Here is a 25,979-nt window from a genome sequence, read left to right on the forward strand (position 1 = left end):
AGAGCAAATGCAGTGCTCTCTTCCCTCTACAAAAAATGGTAAGACTTTATGTAGACACCAAGAACTGCTAATGCTGCTGGTCTCTGCTCCTAAAAGAACATTTTACTTTCAAAGCCCTTCACAAACACAATGCAGGAATAAGGTTACTCGCAGCAATCTCCTCAGGAACCTGTATGCACAGTGGTTTAGATGGCAAAAAGAGATGCACAGCAGCAGCAGCCCCTCAAATCCAGTTTTGCTGGTGAGATGAGACGTGATGCAAGCACAAGGTGTAAGTGCACACGCTGCTGTACAACTGCAGCACTTCTGCAGTCTCAGCTCAGGCCCTTTCAGACAGAAGCAGCCCAGCTCCTCTGTAAGCAGCTCCCCCAGTCCCACGGAGAAGCTGTACAAAACGCTAAGTACAAGGCACCCGTGAGCACACACGTCCAGTTGTGTAAGTTAACCTCAGTCCACAGCCAGCAGCCAATGCATGAGGAAAAGCAGTGCCTTCCTTAAAGCGTGGGGTGCTACCTTTTCAGCAACCCTGTTGACAGCAGAGAAAAATCCAGGTCATTTTCTTCTACGCTTAGGCAGCCTTATGAAGTGCTATGTCAGTGAACAACTACAGGATGGCTACACACTTCACATCTTTACTGTAGCTGATGGTGAAAAACCTTCCTTTGGACAGGTGTGCAGTTGTCCAGTGATCTTTTTGTTGCAATGACAGGGCATACCTGCACAAAGAAAATAGAAATACTGCCTCACAACCCCAAATATGATTTAACACTGAACTGTTGAGAGAACATTAAAAAAAAAAAAAAATCCTTTCTGCCTTTTTAATTCTCACTGCAGTGTTTAAGTAAGACTGCACTACTGTCATATTCGTGGGCCTGAGCCATTCCAAGGGCTGGAAGCTAGCACAAATATTTTCATTTTCAGGCTGCTGGTGTGAATCAGCACAAGTCAGCACTGTCAGGAAGTCTTTCTGGCAGACGTTTATTGCAGTAATGCTTCTGAGTGCTACCTCTAGGTGACAGGCTCCCCCCTCACAAGAAACGCCTTGATGATCACCATCTCTGCTCACAGGTAGAACAAGCAAGCTATAGGAGGGGAGAGCACGAGAGCAGAATGAACCCAGCTCCCTCTCAGAGAGACATTAACTTCAGGGCAAACTCTAGGCACAACTGAGGGGTAAGGTGTAAAAACATTTCTTCTATATGGAAGGCCTTAAAGCCACATGCTGGCATTATCCACCAGCTTGTCACTCTTAACCAAACAAAGCACCTCACCACTGCTGCTGCAAAAAAACGCGTAAGACAGCTTTGCCCTGGTGCCTTCAGGGAGCTGGAGTCCCAGGAAAGTGCATCTCACACACGCTGTGCAGCCTGAGATACAGCCGTGGTATGCTCGTGGTCCCCTTGCCAGTCCTTACTACCGGTACCACCAAAGTAGGCTTAGCTTTCTCTGCCCTCCCTCTGTTGGCACAAAGTATGGGATCACACCCACCTTGGCTGTCATTGCTCTTACCCAGGGGAGTCTGAACCAAACACATTTGGGCTTCTCAAGGCAAATTTCCCTGACTGTTCAAAACAATAAATACTTTGACTGAAATGAGAGCACTAGTGTTACTTATAAACAGCACTTTAGTATTTTCCTAAATTGTCAGAAATAGCTTTCAGACAAACACCCATTGCATTTGTCTGTGTGGTTTCTCTGTATAGAACCTAGCAGAATCTGAAGAAAAAAAAAAAAGAGACAAATCAATACTCCAACAAACTTCCTACGCACTGCATATGGACCAAACTGAAAAGCACAAATGAATTCAAAAGGAATTGCAACCTGAACATTCATCACAGATGAAACAGACATGTTAGTCGTGACTCTTACCATTTGCAGAACTGACACAGAATCTACAAGAAATTGGGAGAAATGGAGAAGAGCTGCTGTTTTCCCTGGTGTGGGGGCATTTTTCAGCACTGGAGCAGATGCACACACACAGTTTTGCAGTACACTACAGGCATTCTGCTTTTTGGACACAGAGGTTTGAATTCAAACATTAGATATCAGTGGGAGTATATTTCTGCTAAAGGCCACTGCCTTCAAACAATTAAAAAAAAGAATGTTTTAACATTTCTTGACCTAAGAACTTGCAATTAGAAAGTACTTAACTTCTATCCATCTGTCCATATATATATATACACGTGTGTGTGTGTGCATGTACTGTAGTTGTATCAAATACATTTTTGCTTTCTGAGGAAAGCTAAATTATTACATAGAAGTCTGCCCAGTGTACTAATAAAAGTAAAGGACCGAACACTTCTGTTAACTTGTTTTAGTTAGAGTAAAGCCAGATAAAAATAAAATCTTAGACCATTCTTCAGAAAGAAACGTAATTTCCAAGTTGACTTTGTCCCTTGGTTATGCACAGCTGCTTGCACAACACCGCCTGCCTGCAGCGTAGGTTGTGAAGAACTGTGTGATGCTGCTGGTTTGCTGTCCAATTTTCTAGGGAAGCTTGGCCAAGTCCTCTGCTGAGCCAGCTGTGTGAATCCCCGCACCCTGCGTGAGTTAGCCACATTTGTCAGCTGACTGCACTGTACATTTTGTAATTTTAAATATGTCATTGCTTGCACCATTAATATACTATTTACCACTGAGTGACTCGCTGCGCTAAATTCATCCATGGTGTAAAGAAATCAAAAAGGAGGCAGCACAGCAGCCGAGGCTGGCCCACCAGATTTAGTTCACAGCTCTGCGTTCCCAGATGAGGTAAGGATTGCACAAGAGATGGAGGGCCGATGGAGTGGGGTGGAAAGGGTCTTTAGTTGAGTGCTTCCCTCCTTCCACTGCCACAAAACTCTCTATGTGTTACAGAGGGTGTTTACCTCTGCCTTATGCAGAAACTGTAAGATTAAGCACCTGTCTTTAGGGTATATCTCATAAGACCAAATATTTATTGAAATCTTTCTCAGAAAGTACACCTTGTACCCAGCCTGTGATTTATAATCTCTCTGGTTCAGGTCACTCCACAGAGGCCTTAGCTCATAGACTACTCAAAACAATCTTCTTTTGCCACCTTCTGGTGTGCCTGTCCCAAGATACTGCATTAGTTGTACTAGGTTATGCTATTCCCCTGCCCGCAGAGCATGGCGGAACATGTTAGCATCTTTAAATGACACATCCTTCTGCTTCCAGTGCACAGGCATCCTCCTCACATGGTTTCTCTTCAAAGCAAGGCTCCAAAATGAAAAGGATAACTACTGCCCTCCCCTCATGTATCACACAGTACAAAACACTCCCCACTTACTGTTCTCTGCAACTGCTGTGGCTCTATCAGCACACGTGGTCACTTAGGAATAATTAACGGCAAAAGCCTGGTGACACGAATAGACATGAACGTACTACATTCTTTGTCATTGTCTACCGCTAATTCTCTCTTGTGGTATCATGTAGTCTCAAAATGCACCTTTGCACAAACACTTCATTTAACTGTAGTCCTGCAATAGCTGCTCTGAGAATAAGGAGAAAAGGAATGAATTTTAAACTGAAAGCTCTGGAGTGATTTGAAAGAGCTTTACAGGAATGGAAATGGCTTACTAGAGCCACCGTACGCCACCAGAAGGTAAGGACAGATTGGACAGAAAATTGTCTTAAGCAACCAGAGGTTCCCTCTGGACATGACTATACTTGTGTTAGTTCTTATCTCTGTAGCGCAGTGCAGAAGGTGCTGGCCTGTGGCTATCAGGAGATGAAAGCTCAGATGAAGTTCTGATAGAGCACACCCTGTACATACCTGTGTGATATATTCTTGGTGTCAAGAGAAGGTGTCAGGCTAAGTCCCTAGACCCCTACAAAACCTGGTAACTAGTGTTTTATGAAGCAAGAAAACTAAAAGTCTAGAAAATAAATTTCACAATATATTAAATATTTAATTTTTATACACTAACAGAGAAGTAACCTTCAATTTACCTTTATAAGTTACATTAGCATAGAAAATCCGTATCTTTGGTCCTAGATCCCCTCCATCAACCACCTGAAGAAACAAAACCTACACAGCCAGCAATGCAGCACATTTGTGCACCATGAGGAAACTCGTGTACACAGAATGAAAGCAAACATTCAGAAACGAATGTTCTTCCAGCTTATGGAAACATTACAGAATTAATAGAAGATTATTATCTTTCTGCTTATCTGTTGACAAAATCTAATATGCACTCGTGAGCCATAGCCAATTCAACAAATCCTTTATCAACTAGGACTCCAGACTTACTCAATTCCAGAACTTGTTTCTTGTACCCTGCTACGGGAAAAAAGTGGTGATTCAGTGATTGCCTAACTTTAAGCACACCCGAAGACTTGGTTTCTCCCATGGAAACACTCAAGTGCTGAAAGCTAGCAGAATGCCTGAGTGCTTGGCTGACTGAAGCACATACAGAGCAACACGAACAACTAATATCAAAGAACTCGATTCTTGCACACACACGGTCTCAACAATCTTAGTGGAAAAACACAACCGAACAGCTACAGAATCAGCTATCTGTGGCAATGTGATAAGACTGTTAAAATACAAGCATACTCCAACCCACTTACCAAAGCACTGTGACATTCCCCATCGTCCTTTTCTCAGCCAACTATTACCAAGGCTGAATTTGTCCTCTTGACAGGGTGTAACCCTGGCTTTGCTTTGCTGTTGGTACTGGGGTTTCTCCCCCATTGTCTTTTTCTGCTCTTCTGCCTTAACATCTGGGTAACATTTGGTGCACAGACAAATCGTAGTGATGTATGTAAACAGAGACAAACATACACAGTCATCACCACTTGTAAATCCTCTTCAAAATACTTGGAAAAAAGCAAAAAGAGCTGATGTACAATTCACTTGAGTAAGGCTATTTTAATGTTGGAAAGTCACAGACAGTGACAGAAAGAAAATACAAAATTGACAGAGTGGAATAAATTCCTTTAAGGCTTATGGCTATAACAGAAATAGAGAGAGAGATGGAAAATGCTGGGAGTGTAGCTACTTAATTTGGTTGGCACATGTCCTGCTGGCAGTTGCTAGTTGCTGGCATGTCTGCCCCTTCATTTTAACCAAGCAGAAAGCCAGTGCCTGTTTAACTCCACCACGATGGGACCGAAAGTGCTTGCAGTGTCTTTACAGCACCAGCTTTTAATTGGTCTTATTTTTCTAAAACATTCAGATTTTCTGCTGAAAGTTTTCTGGATTTTAATAAGTTTCTATTATTTCTTCTCCACATCTGAGCTGAAGCCTCTCTGAAGAATTATGTATCCACCTTTACAACTAATGGGAACCAAACTACAGAAAAACCAATAAACATCCAAGGCCGGGACATGGTGCTTGCTATGGAAACAGCCCTTTGTGAACACTAGCATCTCTCAATCCTTGGTTTGGGGAGAAAAGCACTGACTGAAAGACTAATCAATCCTCAGTAGTTGCCTGTTATATCCAAGCAAACCTTAAGCCTGCTCAAATCTGGAAACTCATCCTGACATCAACAGTCAGAGACTGCAAAGTCTCACTGTAACATACAGTTTTCTCAACAAATAACTCAAAAAGACAGCTGACTCGTGGTTTTGAGAATCAGAGGGCAAGAAAGCCTCTGAAGGCACCAAAAGAGTAAATAAGATAAAGATCAATGAAAAAAATAGCATTTCTGTGATATGGAGTTTTTACAGTATTCTGTAACCCCCTGAAAAATCAAGGTTTTTGATTTGGATGAGAAAAGATTATACACTGTTTTTTGTGCTGTTGTTCATTAAACTGCCCTGGCACAAGACCAACCCCAGCAATCCCAGTAGCAATGGTACACCTTCATTCTGTTCCAGGTCTGTGGTCTTTGAAGCATATCCAGATATGCTGCAGACCCACCTCTATTGCTATAATACAGTCTAGGACTCTGAGCTGCTAAAAATTCACTTAATGAACCAATATCCAAATGTCTATCCTCCTTTGTGCTCATTACATGGCTGCCTTGTGGCCTTGGCTTTCATTGGTGTAAATTCAACCCATGATCAAATAGGTGGAGGAAGATAAGGAAGATACTTTGAAAGACAGAAAGAGATTTATAAAAAATTAGGACAGCAAGCAGAGAAGGAAAAGTAATTTGAAATATCCAATGTAGAAAGGAGGAAAATATCCAAGACAATGCAAAATGAGGATGGTAAGTCAGGCAATCAGCTTTGGCTGTGCGAATCATTTCTGTTACTGTTTTCCTGCAAAGCATTTCCGAAACAGTTCGTCCGCTCATGCAGGTACTCCGAGTAGAACCAAAACTATTAATGTCTGCCTTGAGACAAGTGAGAACTGGCCTTATCTGCACTGCCACAAGCAACCTAACAAAAACTGCCTGCATGTGAACCAGACTATGGAAGGGATACAGGAACAAGGCACTGCAAGGAACTGCTAGGATACAAGTAGCTGCATCAGGCTTTGGGGAGAGTGCTTGGTCACACAAATGAAAGAAAACAGAACTCAAGGTTATGCCCAGCAGAAGGAAATTGAGGACCACAGGAGAAGCTGCTGTGAAACAAGCTCCAGGCAGCGATGAAGATCAGGTGCGTGTTTGTGCAGCCATGCTGCCAGCAGCAGAGTTACAGGCTGATCCTATTGGGAAGCTCAGGACTACAGGTAACCCCAGGGTGCTAATCCCCACTGGAGAAAAAGAAAGCTTCTCAGAGAGAGGGGAAAGTATTTATTTACAGGGAATGGACTCCACCTAGCAAACCTAAGTCTTCAAGTATTAGGATATGCAGTACACAAAGCAGATTCTGCAAAACTGTTGAGTGGTTTAGAGATTCTTTTCCAGGCGGTTTACGTGTATCCTACAACCCACAATCACTGTCAAAGGATGGGGGAAACAAAAATGAGCTGTATCCATTTGTATAACTGCTGCACCAGGAGGCTAGGATGCAAAGCAGTCTTGAGACCCCTGCCTGTTATCAAGGAATCCTTTCTGAAAGTTCCCACTGGCAGTGGCAACACTAGCTAGAAAGCCCCTGTCATGAGTAGAAATACAAAGTAGAAATACAAAATGATATATGTAAATAAAGGCATAATAGAGCCACAAAAATAATCAGTGATATAATATGGTGAGTATGAATTCAACACAATGAACTACCACATAATTTGCAGATATCACAGCTCCCTGTTCATCTGAATTTCTTTGTAACTTTCACATCAATGTGAAAGTTACACATCTTCACAGAGTGAAGTCAATGCGTCTTCACAGAGTGAAGAATTTAACTCCTTTTTGGACAACAATATTTTATCCAATGAATTAGAAAAAATATTTTTAAATATGTAAGTCCAGGTTGTCTTCCAACATACGAGTTGGTATAATGTAACAAACAAAAACTTTTTTTTTTTTGGTGACAAGTAACACCTTATGACCTGGAAAAATAGCCTTAATGAATACTTTGAGATATTTCAGGTGTAGTTTAAATGTCTCAGTATCAATTACTTCTTTTTGGAATAAAGTTGAAAACTGTAATAGGTATTCCCAATTTTGTCAGTCGTTATATCACTGCTACAGCTTTTTCCAATTTCTAAAAGCACATTCATAGAAATATTTCCAAAGAAATTCACCATTTGTTTCATTCTCTCACTGTGTTTACATGCAGCAACCCAGAGCATCTAAATTACCTCCATAAATTTTGGGAGGAGAGAATTCCATTCTTAAAGCAGATCTTTTTGTAAAATAGATCTGCAGATCTTTCACCCCAAATTAATTCTTTATTCCCAGTGACACCAATAAGATTTCTGTGAGAAGAAATGTATGAAACAGGCCTGCCCTGTGTCTGGTGATTCAGAGGTGATTATCTCTTTTTGTAATTGTTCAGTTGTAATTTATAAGGCAGTATCTTCCATGTTCCCTTGCCAATTCTAGGCAGCTGACAAACAGCACTACTACAAACAAGATCTTCTAGTTTGCTAAGTGCGGCAGCAATATTTTTTTTTCTTTTTTTTTGTAGTGCACTGCACTACCTTTATTCACAATCTAAACCATGTTAAATGCTTGCTAATTCCAGCGACATCATAAAAATACTTTGCAGTTCTGTGCATGAAGGTCTTTGATTATACATACCTCTGAAAAGAAAACAGACAGGATGACTAGGCTGATCCAGTGAATTACTCCTGCAAACTGTGAAGCACTTGAAACTGCAATTAACACAGTACAATGAGGCATCATTACAGGAGCAGAATGCAACTTATGTTTAGTATCATTAGTACTGCTACAACTTACATGTGGGTCAAACTTTCTTTCTTAAAGTTCATAATGGAAGTGCCAGAAAGGGAATGGGATGTAATGGAACACGGAACTCCAGCCCTGTCAGCTGCTCACCCTACTTCAGGCCAGCATGTCAGCAGCCACAGCAATATTGCCTTGGATCTTGTGCACATCAGATTGCCGGTAAGCAATGACATACACATTAGGTCTTTGGCAATCTGTCACTGCTGCATGCTCTTGCTCCACACACTGCTTTACTACGAGATGCGTGACTAAATCCCACGTACCTAAAACTTCAGTTAGAATTCTGTAAGGAAGCAATGCTCCATTATTCCCACATCATTCCTTACATGCAGTCTTTGACAATTCAGCTCAGAAGAACAATAATTGTCTGGAACAAGTGATTAAAAACTACTGCTCAAACTGGGCTTTAAAAACCTTTTCACCTAAATAAATAACAGAGCTATGTGGACTTTCACACAGCTGTCCAGATACGGCATGAACATTCCCCTCAGTCACGTCTGACTCTAGGAAAACCAGAGCAAGTTCAGCAACAGAAAGAATGAATGTCATTGTTAATTGCGATGAAGATCAAATCTCAATGTATTATTTTTAAAGAGTTTGTGAAATAGCAGCGATTCTAACTTGTGCAACATAAAAATGTGATTACTTTTGTAGAGTGTATTTCAGGAAATGTGACTGTCAAAGGGGCAGCTTTGTCTTTAAGCAGGTTGGCATGTGAGCACTTGAGAAAGCTACAGCAAATGAGATAAAACTCCAGGTAAGATAATTGGTTTAAAAATACTTTTCTACAGTCTTTTTCAGGAAGATAGGAACTATGAAAATCACTTCTGTTCAATTCATTTCAAACTCGTCCATAAAACGAAGTCCGTAAAGAGTAAACTAAAGGGGAAATTTATAGAACGCTGGATACTGCACACAGACTTTCCATACATGTTTTCCTCATGCACACTGACTGTGATGTAGTTATTCCACTATCAGAGTGGAATAACTGAAAAAAAGTCCTTTCAGAACCTGACTGGAGGAAAACTAACCTGAACTCACTAAAAGCATGAACTGAGAGTGTACTAAAGCCTTGCATGGGCACTCACTGGCATTAAATTGTGCTTTCATTTGATTCAACTTACTTTGCTTGTTTGCTGTAAGACTACCTAAGAAGCTCTATGGTAAGGATTGTCTTTGTGGGATTAAGTGCATGTCTTGAAATGTGGAAGATTTCTCAAGGAAGTTCAACTGAAATTCATTAATGACAAAAAGCAAAAAGCAGAAAGGGTCCAGTATCTGCACTACTGGCAACTCTTACTCTGGAGGTCACACACTATCAAGTATCGATTAAGGCAATGAATAGAAAAACCTCACTTTATTTCAGGGTATTTGTGAGTCTACCCTCCCTTGAGCAGACTGATGTGTGGTCCTGCAGTTTCAAAGAACTATGGTGTATCAGAAAAGTTCAAGGCAATTGATGGCTCTGTGCACACAGAGATGCAACACTGCGGCAGAATTAACTAAGTCCCAAGGAACATGTATGTCGTGCATTAAATCAAGCATCTTGTTTTAAAATTAAAACTGATCAAAATGAGAAAGGGCAGGAAGGAATGGAGGAAGAAATCAGGATACAAAGAAAAACATTGCTAGGGGCTGCTTTTGGAGCTCTCACAACTGAGGCTCCTCTGGGGCTTGATGTGAGAGGGTTTGCTGCAGAGGAACTACTTACAGATGAAACAACAGGGAAAAAAAATATATTTACCTTTCCCATGGCACTGTCTTTATAGGGTGGCATAAAGAACAAGAAATGGAAACCATCTGAAAGCTATTTTTCAAACAGCTGTCAATTGACATATAAGGCTCCAGCTGCCCCTTAGTGGACAAAAAAAGATATAGCAGCCACGATTCTTGAAAGAAAATCAGTTTCTGATGCTGCACTAACTGGAGGAGAATGCTGGACCCACTGCCAGACAGTGTGCAATCAAATTGCCAGTAAACAGTAAATGTGACAAAGTCTCCCAAACCAGAAGCTTTGTTCAAGAGCTGAATCACTAGCCCATACACTGACTGGACATTTGCCTCTTCCATAAGACTGCCCTTCAAGAATGTAATGAAAGGCTACAAAAAGGGAGAAGGCTCTTCTGCAAGAGGCGCCCATCCCTGCTCTGTGGTGGCTTGGATACCTCACTGGGATTCAGGTTGAGGGAAAACACCTAAGCTAGTCAGCAGCTGCTACTTTTAGCTGGAATAGGATTCCATGTTTGTTTTACTTGTAACCTTTTTTTTTTCTTTTCCCTACAAGTTGTCATTAAAAGCCAAGGAGTTGTGTTTTATTTCACATTTTGCTTGAGAGAAGTGCACAGTGCAACCAAGGACTGCACTAAAAGTATGAGAGAAAAACGATGCTCTCAAAATGTCACAAAGAAACCTGACTTCTCATGCAATAGTTTTACACATACAACCCAAACCCCATTAAAATCCCTCATTTAAAAAAAAAAAAAAAAGAGACCTGGTAATTAATTACCCTCTACAATGTGGAGCAGCAGTTGTTATTACAAACAAAACTGGCAGTGATGTGCCCTAACACATCCTAATGCACTGCTCAATTTCATATAGAATAAGGAATCGTTATAAACTAGAATAATATGTTTGAAAAATGTAATTATGTCCTAACAGCTTTTTAAAAGCTTAACGTAAGTGATGTACATTCCTCACGACACAACTGCAATACTTCTGTTACCCCACCAAGACAACCCTTATCTGATTTAAAACAAAACAGAAAGAGTTCAGCTTAGTGAAGGCAAGAAGCATGATGGGTTATGTATTAGCTAAAATGCCAAGTAGCAGCACAGAGCTACACACTCTCAGGTGCTGAGAAAATCCATACAGGGCAGGGGCAGCCTCTGCACAATGAAATCACCTGGCTTCTCCAGGCACCTCTAGGCCAAGAACAAGGTGTAAGCTGGCAAGCTTTTAAGAGTATCACATGCACCAGGTAAAAAGATGAGAAATGGTCCCTAAAATACAGCCTTCTCTAAAGCAAAATAAATGGTTAAGAAAGCAGGTGCTTCCAGAGGAAAGTCTCCAAAATGCTGTTAAAAGTCTAAGACAAATCAATAGAAACAGCTTTTAAATTCTTTGGCTCTGCAGGAAGTGACAACTCTATACGTGAACAGAAAGATGTGGTGGCTTAATACAGTTCCTCATTCAATTTTTAAGGACTTACACCCATCATTAGCATTCCTGACTTTTTTAGAAGCTACAGATTTGTTCAAATTTTTGGTTTCCTCATCTAAAATGGTAAGCTGCCAGAGACTGCAGAAAATAACAAATGTAATGGAGTGGCCATGCTCATAACACTGTGTGCAGTACGGACAGACAGGGTTGTAAGAGGACTGGGGGAAAGCTTGGGCAATGTTGTGGAAAGACAGCTTAGTCACTGATTTATCTCATAGGCCTAATAAAAAAATGTTTGCAGTTAACAATGAAGTCCCTTAAACTAATCTTATTACAACTGTAATACCTAAATTTTTACAGTGAAATCTAACTTCATTAATATCAACACAAAAATCATGAAAATAAAAGGACTTCAACATTCACTTGCTCAGTTCAAAGTTGCCATAGAAGATACCAGACTGCAACTCTTTCATGTTGTGTATTCTTGCATTTATAGGATTGTCTGAACCCCATTATTACCATTTCAACATATTTGAGACTGTAGGGCGGTGCTTAAGGCTGCTCTGTAACAATTAGTGGAGAGAAAAACGTAGTTGGTATGTGTGTTCATATCAGGTTTGTACTTTAAAAGCAAAAAAAAAAAAGAAAGAAAGGAATGGAGGAAAACAGCAGTAGAAGAAAAAAATGAATTGGGAAGCAAAACAACAGCATGAAAAATAGCACTGTGGAACCTGTGTAGAGTGAGTTCAGAGAATTCAGATATAGCAAAACTCCATTTAAGCTATTATTTGACTCACTGTATATTAGCAGAGTAGAATGCCAATCTACATCATTTCTGTGCACCAGATAGAAAACTGTAATTTCAATTCCTATCCACCTCAGTATACTAAGTTACTAATATGATGGCATCAAGTACCCTAGCAAGTTCATCATATCTATCCACATACATGTGACAAGTAGCAGGGAGATTAACAATACGCTGATGACCTTCTTCTTTGCATACAGAATGTGGCTGTCCTGAAGGACAGACCTTTTCACGTACTAATGACATATGTGCAGATATCTGCATGTACACTCTGCTTGTACCCTCTGAAAATGTGTCCTATACTGAATTTGGTCAGCAAAATAGGGGAGGGTCTGACTTCACTATACTAGGGTTCCACAAACACAGTTCTTGCCTAGCCTACTAATCATTTACATGGTAGGAAAAAAGAAAATCCCCACCAACTTCCCCACCCTTCAAAAACCTCCCAGCAAGTTAAGCCTTTATTTCATTAAAATGAAAAAAAAAAATAATCCTCCTACTCACACTGGAGAAGCTTTATATCTATTAGGAGTTCCAGAGTCAGAAGAATCACCACCAACACTACACAGGCTACCAGGAAACTGTTGAGACTTGCACTGAGCAAAAATACCTGCCACACAGCTGCTCGTCTCCCACAGCACGGTTTTAGCCAGTTAGATCTAAGGAAAGAAAATTAAGAGGGGAAAAAAAAAAAGAAAAAAAAAAGAAAAGAAAGGAAAAGAAAAGAAGAAGAAGTGAAAAAGAAAGAGCGCTAATGAGCAGTGGACTCAAAATGACAACTTCTGCTGTTATGGATACACCCATTAATATTGTACATAGACTTTACTAAATGCACTTTTGTTGGTTTCTTTACTAAGGTTGGGCTATCTTCCAAATCAGTACACTTATGAATCCTGGTTACATCTGTCAGCTGCACCATCTGATTTAATAAGCGTGGTTAATTGCACCTGTAACAGCCAACACTTCACTCTGGGGATCACGTGTCTCATCTTCAATGAGGTTCTCCAACCCTCCTGAGCATTGCAGTGCTCAAGAGCCTTCCAAGGCACTGAGTAATGCAACCTTGATTATCATATATGCTTTTCTTCCTGTCTCACTATTTTTCATGCACTTTTATACTGACATACGTGCTGCAATCATCTACCTGTGGCTACCAAGACATAGCAGGACTCTGCTATTTGGTTAGAAGGCAATGAAGCTTCATAAGAGCTTTCTGGGCATTGAATTTTATTGTCTTGTATCTTTATCCCTGTTCTAGTATGAGAACCAGCTTAGATCTGTAGCAAAAACTACGATAGTTGGTTTTAGTATCAGTTAATAACCACTGCCCAATTAAGAGTGCAGATCATTCACTGCAACTCCCAACTGCCAATTGCTAGAACTGTTCAACCTTTGCAGAAATCTTCTGTCTCATTCCTGGTTCACACTTCCCCTAGTAGCTGGCAGTATATCCCCATGGGATATAGCAAGGCTGTCAGAACTTAGGAATCAGCAGCTTCAACCAAAACCAGTAGTTGAACTTCACAAGGAAACTTGCATGTTCTAGAGAGAGAAACTGCAACAATTCCTGCTGACTACAGCTGTAAGGATGAGAGCTCTGGAAGGAAGCTGATAAAACAATAAATGTCATGCCAGCGTTGTGCTAATGCAGATCCACATTTTTCAAAGTGGTTGTTAAAAAAAAAAAACAAAAAATCTGCTTTTTCTTTTGAAAACACTTGTATTAGGAATCATAGAAATTCAGAAACATATTAGTAATCATAGGAGGTCCGAAACATAAAGCCCATCCTGCTGCCTTTTTTTTCTCCTAAAATTCTCCCATAGTTTAACTTTGATATGGTATTTATCATATCATTTCTCATTGCAGTGTTTTGTAATGTTCTTGTACTGGCCCAACTCTGGAAGTTCTGATGCTCGCCTGACACTATTTTCAAAGCCCTGTAAACATGCATTAACTAATAAAGAGCTGGCGTGAATTACTGGCTCAGCTCTAAGAACTGCAAGCACGTGAGCTGTGATGCGGTAACCACACTGTCTGAACTAAAACGTCAATATGCAGAAATCAGTGGCATGCAAGATACTGAGCAATTCCACGTAAATAGCTCTAGGTACAGTAACTCCTGTTACAAACAAACACTCAGAAAAACATCACAAAACATTCCCTGACATAGCCACACTTAAAAAGGGGGGAGAAAGTGAGGCTAAACAGTGCTCAGAGACTTGGCACTTTCAAGCAGCTTCTCAGAATTGAGTATATCAGCTAAATACTTGTACTCAGAGCTGCCTGATTACCTATCCATAAAAGACCTTCTCAATTGACTCTCAAAACCTCCAAGAAGATTTGGCAAGTGTTACTGTCTGGAACTTGCCCTTAGTTCAATTGCATTAAGGTTCTAGCCTGAAGTATTCTAGCCTGAAGCAGTACTCAAAGTTGCTTTTCTCTCAAACACTGCCAGAAAAAAAAAAAAGCAAGATGAAACAATCATAAAGAACTAAAAAATATAAGATGCACTAGATTTTAAATACGTTTTTTTTTTTAAATGTAAGTGGAAAAACGGGTCTGGAATAAAGCCTTCATGCAATCTTGATTTTTTAACGGATTTTATTTGACTCCATCTCAAAACAGTACAGCCTGTCCGTACTGCAGCTGGTATTTTTGTTGGGTTTTGTTTGTTTGTTTCCTGACATCTTTCCAAAAATAATGCTAGAGAATGGCCCTGTTTAATTAGAAAAGTTTTTAGCTCTATTCCCTTCTTACGTTTATCTTCTCTTTTCCAAAAGGATCTGTTTTGCCAGCATTTACCACTGCACGGTAGTTTTTCCTCTGTCCTATTCTCAGAATGATCAGTAGAGGGCCTAAAAACATTCCTTTAAAAACTCCATGTGGTCAAGATTTGCAAATACACCAAACATACCACTAAGAGTAAATCACCTGTGATTCTCAGCATGCATTACATACAGCCATGATAATCTTTATTCAAGCTCATCATTACTCCTAGAACTGCTAACGAATGCAGAATTATTCTTCTGTCTGTGCAGCAGCAGTATCCCACCGATTCCAAAAAGCTTCTGAATGAAACTATCAGCTTATGACTGAAAAAGCAACAATTTTAAGCGGCCGAGAGCAGATCGCCTGCATGCTTACACCTACATATCACTCACAAAATATATAAATTGATTTCAAAGATGCAAAAATGTTTGAAAATTAAGCCCTAGAAAACCACCCCCAGTTTCATATTTTAATTTACTACATCAAGGTACATTTATTTAAAGCTTGTCCTGTGAACGGACAGTAATTAGCACCTTCACATCACTGCTTAGCAAACAAGCTCTTCACAGATCTCCTCCAAGTCCTCTAAATCCACTGACACAGATGATTACATCGTGCTCTAAAAAAGGAGCACTGCATGTTTTTTTTCCTGGGTGCCGGAAAGCTAGCTCATTGCTCCTGCTACTTCTACACAATTGTATAATGGAGTCCTGATCTTGCCTAGGCTTTTTTTTTTCCTTTCTTTTTTTTTCTTCTTACCTTCTGTAAAGAAGAGACATAAATAATAAAAGGAACTGTGCTCTAGCTAGAAATATATTTTAGATAAACCTAGTGACACACAAACCACACTGGATCCTAGTATACAGATCTTTTCATCTTCTTCAACTCTTTAACCTGTCTTACTAGAGTATCTCTTTCTCCTGATGTGTAAGGACTCGTCCAGTCAGCAGATAAGGAATCTGGTATTTGAGGAAAACAAATCCATACCAGAATTAGAGTAGGTTTAAATTTACATTCCAAATCCTGGCCATTTCCCCTCTAATACTACAGAGCTACGCTAAGTTTAGAATTTAGATTAGAAATTCGGCCACAAAGATATTCCAGAAAAATAAAAGTTGTTATACAGCTCATAAATTTATCTAGAGATTATATAGAAACCATATGCAAGTAAAACACTTTTTTGCTGATGCCAGTAAAAAAAAAGTCTTATTTTCCTCAGAGAACAAATGCAGCTTCTGTTAGTGTCCTGACTGTGTTGCCTGTTGATGCCAGGCACTCTATAAGATACATGTAAAATGTCACTTGGGACAACATTACTGCACAACTTGAGTGAGGTTCTTCAGGTATCTCAGCTACTCTGTCTATATAGTAGGAGCATCGTTTACCTGTCTTGCAATACCTGGGTGAAGTAAATAAATGCACTAGAATTGGAATATCTCAGTTGACGACTAAAGTTTTGTCATGGGAAATTTAAATATGTAGTGGAATTTTACCAGAGGTAATTCTTTTTAAAGATACTTTCACACATGACTTTGTGGAAAACCAATCTGTCATCACCACTGCTAGTTTTCTTAATAAACAGCTTGGAGAAAAGAACATAAGGCAAAACTGGGAAAGGTTTAACACATTTCTTTGGCAAGGAACCACTACAAACAATTTGTTCAAGCTGTTAACAGCTGTCACTGTTTCTATTTTCTGGTCTTGCAAATAAATCCCCCCAAATCTGTATTATACCTTACCCTGCCTTTTTTTTTTTTTTTTGGCTCAGCAGCAAGTGTTTGCATCTCACAAGACAGATATGATTAGAAAACAGAAGGATGGATGAGATCCAAATCACTATCTGTAGGAGTAGAAAGGCCATGGTCAGGAAGTAAGTGAAACACAGAAAGGTTAAATAACAATACAAAATCTGGCTGAGACAAAACAGACAGCAGAGCCTCATAGGAGGCCACAAATAGCAGCTGGAGGCCTTGAGCAACTCCAGAAAGATTCCTCCAGCCTTCAGCCTAAACTCACACATGGCCAGTTTATACATATCTGTTCTCGTGCCAGTCTTGTACTTTAGGACAGTTAGCTCTTTTCCCTTGCTGGCATTTTGTCTACAGTGCATTTATATACAGCAGTGACATCTCCTCATTTACTTTAGTCAAAGAAGTGCGTGCTTTTTGTAACATAGACACTCAGTTTTTCTAACTGTCCTCGTTAAAGAATTGTCCTGGAGTTAGAGAATACAGACAAGATGAGTGGTACATAATACTCTGGAATAGGTTTAATTACATGAATGCTTCCCAGCTCACCCTGAAGCATCTTACTTGATGCCCTTAGGCTCATTTCTGCCTTCTTCGTAGATACATATGACACCATTTGCTCACAGGCATCCCGTGATTACCTTGTACATTACTCCTCTCATTAGAAAATTGCTTATTAGGCTTTAATGTTTTATGCTAAGTTCTTTATTGAAATATTAACATCAGACTTAAAACCAACCGTTAAGAAGCACAAGAACAGCCATATGAGATCAGAACAGAGGTTTGATGTCCTGTCTCCAGTAGAGGCCAGGAGCGGATGTCTCAAGATAAACAAGAACAAGGCAAATAGATATACTTCCCATTCAAACTCTCCCAGCATCCAACTATTTTCAGCTGGAGGACTTACTGAGCCAGATGTGGTTTCTAGGACTCTACTTAGGAACCTTCATTGAATTCCTTCTCCACAGACTTGTCCAAACATTCTCTACTGCTGCATAAGCAATTGAAGCCACAGATCCTTTAACAAGTATTTCCACACATCTACGGCCCTCTGGCTAAAGTACCACCTTTTTGTTTGTTTTCAAATGGGCCTTACTCCAGTAAAGTACCCTGGCACTTGGATTGAGGGCAGAGCTGTCATACTTTAAAGTCTGTGTCACTGATTCTGTAATCTCAGTCAAACCTCACATCAACCTGCTCTTTTCCAGACTGAACAGTCCTAGCTTATGGAGTCATTTCTCCAGTGGAAGTTGTTCTACATCTTGGATCACTGTTTTCCTTTAAATCTTTTCCAGTTTATTTTATTTTTTTTTTATCTACCATGTCCTTTTTGACAGGGACCAGAACTACACACTCACATTCAAGATGTGGGCAAAGCTTGGATTTATAGAGATGCACAATGATGTACTCTGTTTTACTCTCTACTCTTTTCTTTACAAATTCTACCATTTGGTTTGTTTTTACACTGCTGCTTAGCACTTACCTCTCCTTCTAGACTAATATTCCTCTTTTCCACATTTCTCCCTTATCCAATTGATCATCCATCTTTCAATTGTTACACCAAGCCACATCTTCTCCAAGTTAGACAATTATTCCCAGTTGTAAACCAGATAAGTCAAATCCACATCACTTCCACTCTCCAAAAGTCCTTGCAAACAGTGGTCTGTGGGCTACATCTACTACATCTCTATCCACAAAAAGTACCTAGGAAAAGTAAGTTCTGTTGGAAAAAGAAAAAAAAAAAAAGATCGACAACCCTAAAAAGTTTGAAAACCACTGAGCTATATTTATTTATTTATTTATAGTAGGCGTTCCCTCCATCAGTTGGCGTTACTGATGAACGACATTAGGGGGACAGAGTCAAAGGCTTTAGGTACTAAGATAAACACAGTAACAAGCTATTGAAGAGAACAACCTTTACAAATATAAAAGCTTAAAAGGATCTGTAGTAGAAAAGGAAGTTTCTAAATCACTGAACATCCGCTAACACAGCCCAACGTTTCATGCATTCTCTAGTGACGAGCTGGGCACCTCTCAAACTCCGCAGCATCAAATGCTCACTTTGTGCTGCAGTGCAGATCTTGGTTTTGGACCAGAGCACCTGTGTGCAGCAGCAGCGATACAGTACCACGCAGAGGACAAATCAGCACTACAGCATGTAAAGTAAGTTTAAAGAAGTCACTTTTGTAAATACAAGGAGCTTGTTCACTATAGGAAAGAGTTCTGCTGTCCAAAACCTTTGCACTTTATCTCTAGCTTGGACCTGATTATTCACCATGTATCGATATGGCGTGCTCCAGGGTCTTCATGAGATGCACAAGACCTTTCAGAAAAGGGACTGTACTTTATGTATGCTTCCAGATAAAGACAAGAAAAGCAGAAAACAAAAGAAAAACAGGAACTTAATCCATTTGAGTTCACTTGGTTAAAACACCTTTAAGCCTTGCAGAAAATATAAGTAAAAAACCTCAAAGAGATCAAAATAAAAACTGAAGTGTGAATATGAAAACCAGAAATAATGGCATACACTGGAGGCAATTACAGAAGACAGATCGAAGGAACAGACATCCTTTTCTCCCAGAATGGGTGAATAGATTCATCAAGGACAGCTTTCTACCAATTTGAAATGATAAGCTTGCAGGAATCTTTCCTGTGTTAACTTCTGAAACTTTGTGCATCTCTGTGTTCTCTGGTCAGTTTTGGTTTTCCTTCTTTTTTATTTCTCTCTCTATCCCTTCACACATCATTTATTTTCCCAGTGATTCCAACTGTTTCCTTCACTTTCTGGGAAGGAAAACAAACCTGGGACCAAACAACCCTAAGGCTATCAACAGATGATCATAAATGATTAAATTACAATGGCATGAGTATTTATAGCTAATGTCAAGTGAGTCACATTAACTGTATCAACTCCCAACCTTTACAGCTGTTGATGTAAAACACCACATTCGAAAGCACCTTCATGTTTCGAAGTTGTTTAGCATACAGAAATTCAGGAGCTGCAACCCAAAACAAATACAATGTAATTGAAAGTTGGTGTAGCTCCCTCCCCTTGCTTCCCAGCCAGAACCAAACACAGATCTTTACTGAGACAGGCTCACTGCCTAACTGCTTATTACTTCACCAAAAATACAGTCTATCACACAACTGACTGTAAATTCTTCTATAGGTTATTATGAATGATACCTCCTAACTGGCATTTAAAGAAAATATGGGAAGAAAAGCTAGCACATACCACGTTCTACATGTAGACAATTTCCAAACTGTTCTCCATTTTTTTATTGGCCATTGATGCAGAAACAGAGGAAAGTATTTTTTTGGAGGACAGAACATTTGACAACAAAGAAATTAAGAGTGGCACTTAATGTTAACATTGAAAAAGTTCCTTAGCTTTCTGGGTGATTATGCTCTTTTCATGCAAACTGAGCTCAATGCAGACATAGACTCTCCATTAAATTCACAGACACAAAGAAAATCTGCTGCTTTTGGTATACATGTATCATCTAATCTGTTACAGGTACGTTAGAAACGTACGGTGGTCTGGGCATCCAAGGCACAGTTTTGGAGTTAATCATGAAGCGCATCACAGAGCAGCAATATCTAAGGACAATTCAAACAAGTTATCTGCAAGGCAGGTAAGCAGGACTAATGAGTAACAAACATCATTCTCATATTGGTTCTGAGAACCAAGCTACTATTTATTCACAGGGCTCTGCAGCATGGAGGAGACAGACCTTTGTAAACACAAACCGTTACAGTCAAATAAAACTAAAAGTGTTTTAGGTACCGACTGCTGGCATTCATCAGAACACGTCCTTTTTCTGAAATGGCAGACCCACAGTTGCATTAACACTGGGCACAGCAGCCTCGCTGCAGCTAGGAAGCAAGCCAGATGCAGCAGCCCCCCCACCCCACACTGCAGTATGCAGAGACCACAGGCACCTTACTGCTTCTGACTGCGAGGAGGGCAATGCCAGCCCTGACACATGACCTGTAATGGCTATCTTCAAAGCATATTCCATCTAACTTAACCAGCTTCCACTGTTCTAACTTTCCCTGTTTATCTACAGAGAGAGAATTTTTGCTTATCCCACTCCAGAAGACGGCACAGTTTGTGGTTTGCCTGAGGATTTCTGGAAGAGCAGAGAAGGGTTTTTTTCCTGTGTAATTAATTACACTTGTACTACTTACAGGTGTACTTCAGGGACCGACTTTATGTGTCATAAAATCTGCAGTCCTTTCTTTGTTGCTTAGTGCATGGATCATAGTTGTAAACTGAATTTCTGATGGAAATAGCTCAAACTTCCTACATAATTCCTTTGGTAACATTGAGAGATGGAAACTGCCTGCCCTGAGCATTTGATACAGTAGAGCAAAGCCGCATCAAACTGCACAAAATCAGGCTTTGATTCCAGTATCTTTAAAGCCATGGGATGTCAGTTTACATATGATCTGCCTAATAAAAGACAGATCATAATTTTCTGTTTACTTCCCCCCCCCCCCCCCCATTTCTTGTGGGAGGGGTAGCTGGTCTGATGCCATCTGAGAGTTTCCAGGCACACAAGGAGAGCTGAGCTATCACCCACCTGTTCCTGGTTGCCAATTAATATTGGGTTTATTGAGAGAAATTCTCTCAGATAAATAAAAGCATCCCATCAACAGACAGATGCAGCTTGTGACAACTACCCAGTATTTCCCAAATCCCTACCATTTTCTTATTGCATCTTCCCAAGAAGGGGGCATGCACCAGACTTTCCTGCTCAGAGCCTTGCAATTTGAATAAGTACAGTTTGTCTAGATCGGCTACGGATCGAGACCAACAGAGCCATACAGAATATATGCAGGTCAGAGAGGTTGGCAACTTCCCTGAAATTCTCAGGGAAAAATATGTAGCAGGTAACATTTGGAGGTCTGTGATGAAGGCAGACTGCCATGGAGACAAAGATGAGGCCAACATCCCCTTTTAGTACTCTCCAGCATTACCTCTACCTTCTGGTATCTCCACTCGCAACCCGTACAGAAGTGGTGGGGGCACAGAGCTTCACAGTCATGAATATGGATACTTGCAGAAAATACAAGGACTTAAACATTTTCTGTCACTTCCTGCACTGCCATTCCCACACCATTCTCTTCAAATATGAGGGAGAGGAAGCTGGCAGGTCCTGTACCAGGCTGATCTGACTCACCATAGATCCTTCCTATCCAGGTGGAAGAGAAGTGAGCCAGCCACATCTAACAAGGCCACTAGAATGAAATTAAAGCACTCTCGTAAAACCAGACATATTCCCAAACAAGCCACGAGGTGGTATGGGGACAGAATTTTACTTTTGCTTAAGGCCTTCTTGAGCTCGACTCTGCTCCTAAATTTCACAGGATCTCAGCTGCAACCAGCGCTTCTGAAAGAAAGAAGGAGCCATTCCCACAAGGAAGATGCAGCCCTAGGACTCAGTGGAACTTACTCAGCCAAAATACACTGAGATATACAAACTAAAGCTCTGAATTTTATTCACAGAATCCCCTCTACAGCTGGGCAGTCTGGATGGCACCTGCTTATTTCCATTCAGAGCAATAAAGCCACAAAAGAAGTCTGTGTGAAAGAAGGGATCTCTGCTGAGGAAAAGAATGATAAGTCTATTTCCACGCTTAGACTGCAAGGCTGCTCAAACAGTCACAGTGAGAGATCTGTGCACTTTGGCACAGTGAAGAATGGAGTTTCAGATCATAAAAATCTATTAAAATGCATATTTGAACAAAACTGGTATTTACTTAGCACCAAAATATCCTGAGGGTTACACCTGCATACTCAAATTAATTTTCAAGTGCCTCTTTTGCTATGCAGGCTATTTTATGTTACAGTTGTACTGTACTTACATAACCTACTTGAAATGTATTTCCCCTTGTTTGGAGTAACAGCTTTCTGGAGATGTCTCACAAAGTCTAATTTGGAAAGAAATTAAAGGCAAGAGTCTTTCCTCTGTACTCCTTCCTGACTACCATACAGAATACCTGCTGAGCAGAGATCAAGCAGGTCTCTTTGCTGATTTCTGAGCACATGTTAAAACACATTCAGCCACCAATAATTGGAGGCTTATTAATGTCTTCATCATGAGAGCTCTGTATGGCTTACTGTGAAGTGCTTTTAGATGGTTCTTACCGACACTGGAGTATATATACATTCAGTGCAACACACCGTGCGTAGTAATCACAGAATCAGGGGGGCTAAGCACAAGCGCTCACTGAACTTCTATGCCAACAGATGTTGAACTACACTGTTATCATTCCTGACAACTGCGTTTTCTTTAAGACATCTAGTTATTTGAATTCTACTTCCCTCTTCCCCACACACACCTGTAGTCTACCCCAGCACTTTGCTAACCTTATTCTTCTCTTCCTTGCTGCTGTTCAAGCTCTTTACTTCTTGTTCTAAACACCATGGAGATGGAACAGACTTCGCTTCCTCACTGAGGAGTCCCTTATAATTTCCTCCGAAGTCTCTTCATGTGAAATGCAAACTGTTACTTCCATCAGTCCTCCAACAGCAGGTTTTCTGCACCTCTCATCATTCCCACTGCCTACCTCTAGATTCTTTCCAATTGACCCAACACTTTCATGAAAAATTTAGCACAGGAGCCCACCTACAGCCACTTAAAGCCTGAATCAGGCATAAGGACAACTTCTTATGTTCTGCAGAATAACAATGCTACATAAGCTTACACTGGGTTATGCTTGAGCAAATGTTATAAACTGGTTAAGATCTTTCATTCCAATAAAACCGGAGCAGTTGTTCTACAAAAATGGGAGTAATATGCTCATACCATCAATGACCATGTTCTCACATAAGCAAACTACACAATACAAATTATTCTGCGAAAAGTAACAATCTTTTCTGGAATTAGCAGTACTAAGTCACTATCTTTTGGTCAGGAGATGTACTGTGACATAAAAGAATCACAGTAGTTAACCCTCTGTTATCTTGAAATCCTCCTGAAACCCCTCTAATGAAACGCTTTCACCAGGCCATTCTGCTTGTCTGATGAGGCTTAGTCTACTTTCCTCTCTCTGACAGAAAGTTTCCAGACTGTGGTCGAGTAGCTGCTATGAATTATGTAATTTCAAAGAGCCCCAAACCAGCATTGATCAGTTATATTCAAAAAAAGTCATTTCCATTCTGAGACAGTGGTTTTAAAATGAGTTTGAGGATAACTGGCTGGCTGCTCTTCTCCAGCTGGATGTTTTATTGTTTTTTTTTTTTTTTTTTTCTTTTTTTCAGGCTGTGAAATTCCTATAACATAACACTAGAATTTAATATTCTGTCCTTTGTACTTACCCTTCTCTTTGGTACTCCTCATCCAAATTTGACAAAAGCTGGGACCCAGCCACAGACAGATCAAGTGCGGCTAATGGGAGATCTCGATAGGCAAAATTCACAAGCTGTACAGGAGCAATGCTTTTGGTCTCTTCTTCCACTTGTTGTGAAATTATCTCAACTTCTGAAACACTGCCTTCTATTGTAGGCCTGAAAATATAATCAGTGATAAAAAACACTTCTTCCTCTACAGATACACACACATATACATCTACATTATATAAACACATATAAATAAACAAACAAGTAAAAATAAGTTTGAGACAATAACTTCAGTGAACCCCAAAAAGCAGACAACTTAAATGGCCCTTGCAAAGTCACTGAGGGAGGCATCCTTGTTGAGGGGGAAAGACAGATCTCTCTAAACTTGTCTTCAGTACATCTCACTGAAATCAACAGAACCCTCACAGATAAAAGACAACAGCATTTCACTCTGCTGAAGCTGCTTCAGAAGCACTAAATAGAAATGAAAGTGTTATAAACAAACAAAAATAGAAACAATGTATGAACCCAAAAGCAAAATATTTGTGCAAAACAGACAAGAACAGAAAGAAGGCATGCAACTACCTCAATTAAAAACTCACTGCTTTGTGACTTAAATCAGGGAACAATGAATAGTTCAGCTTATGAATTATGTACAAATCAGCTGTTAGTTACTAGATGCAATATGATCCCTCTTTCACTGTCGGTCAGTATAGTCAGATTTTTCATGGCTGGTGACTTGGTTGCATTCAACCACAAAATATCATTCTGTTACAAGTTATTTCAAAATAATTCTGAAAGCAGAACAAAGATTCAGGAGAATTATGAACTCATTTATAACAGTTATCTTAAGTAGCCATATGAACAGCTTTTAAGTCCGGACATACATTTTGCTACCACACCACTAACGTTAATGCAAACTGCATGCAAGTGTCTAACTGCAGGCATGTCTTCCACATTCATAATAAGACAGTACTTACCTAGAAACCCAAACTTGGTCAGCTAGCATACTATCTAGTACATACGAAGGATGACTTCACTGTAGGAGAAACCTCATATGTCAAGTCCCAGCAGGGACTGATCCTTTGCAGTCCCCAGTGAATGCTACTTGCTCCTTTTGATTCAAAGTAGGGTGCAAGCATAATCTGCTCTAGCTTTCATCCAGGGAAGCTCATTAACTTCTCAAGAAATCTCAGGCTAGTTTTCAGAGGTTTTCAACAGCAGGTGTGAAGATGCTTTTTCCTTAGGGATATAGTTAAAAAGTGCACAGCACCCAACTTCCCTCTGTTATGTGACTTCATTGTGGTGATTTTGTTTTTAAAGAAGCTTATTAAAATCTTCCAGCTATTAGAGCAACCTGAATAACAGTTCATTTTTCCAGAAAAATAGAAGAGTTCTTAACTCATGTATGTTGTAAGTCTGAAGATGCAGTTGAAGGAACTAAAATTTTATGCAAAAGAGAGACAAAGACCCTATTGCTCAGAGCCTAACCATTAAACTAACCCTTTTGGATGGAAAACATTCCTAAATTTAAAGGAGCTAATCGCTGCCAGAATTACACAAGAAAGTAATTTGAAAAATCGGAAAATGCTGTTATAACTCAAGTATTTGTCAGAGAAAGGCTATGACTGTGTCATACTATGTCAGAAAGTGGAAATGAAGGGAGCCACTACCATTTAAACAACCTAAAGGCTGGTTTTAGTTTATTTTTTGCCTAACTAATGATTGAAAGTAATGAGATTCTTGTCATTTCCAATAGAATTGTATTTCTCTCTTAACAAACAGAAATTGGAAGCCCAGAGGGAGGAGCCAATTCTAGCAAGAATGTTCTTTCTTTGATTTTCACATTTAGTGCCATCCTGTGGACCTTTACGTTTACAAGTCCAAGATAAGCTGG

The 25,979-nt window shown here is 39.9% G+C and overlaps 1 protein-coding gene across 4 annotated transcripts in view; it reads right to left on the bottom strand.

The window, feature by feature from the left end:
* TMEM266 (transmembrane protein 266) overlaps positions 1 to 25,979 on the bottom strand; it is a 78,558-nt gene that overhangs the window by 27,051 nt on the left and 25,528 nt on the right. For all 4 annotated transcript variants that reach the window (XM_067004088.1, XM_067004086.1, XM_048081278.2 and 1 more), the window contains exons 5-7: positions 24,062 to 24,250; positions 12,721 to 12,875; positions 8,085 to 8,158 (exon numbers count right to left, since the gene is read on the bottom strand). In XM_067004088.1, coding sequence (XP_066860189.1) covers positions 8,085 to 8,158; positions 12,721 to 12,875; positions 24,062 to 24,250 — 418 coding nt within the window. The remainder of the gene's footprint in view (positions 1 to 8,084; positions 8,159 to 12,720; positions 12,876 to 24,061; positions 24,251 to 25,979) is intronic.

Source organism: Anser cygnoides, chromosome 11, assembly GCF_040182565.1.
Source record: "Anser cygnoides isolate HZ-2024a breed goose chromosome 11, Taihu_goose_T2T_genome, whole genome shotgun sequence".
NCBI classification, from domain to species: domain Eukaryota; kingdom Metazoa; phylum Chordata; class Aves; order Anseriformes; family Anatidae; genus Anser; species Anser cygnoides.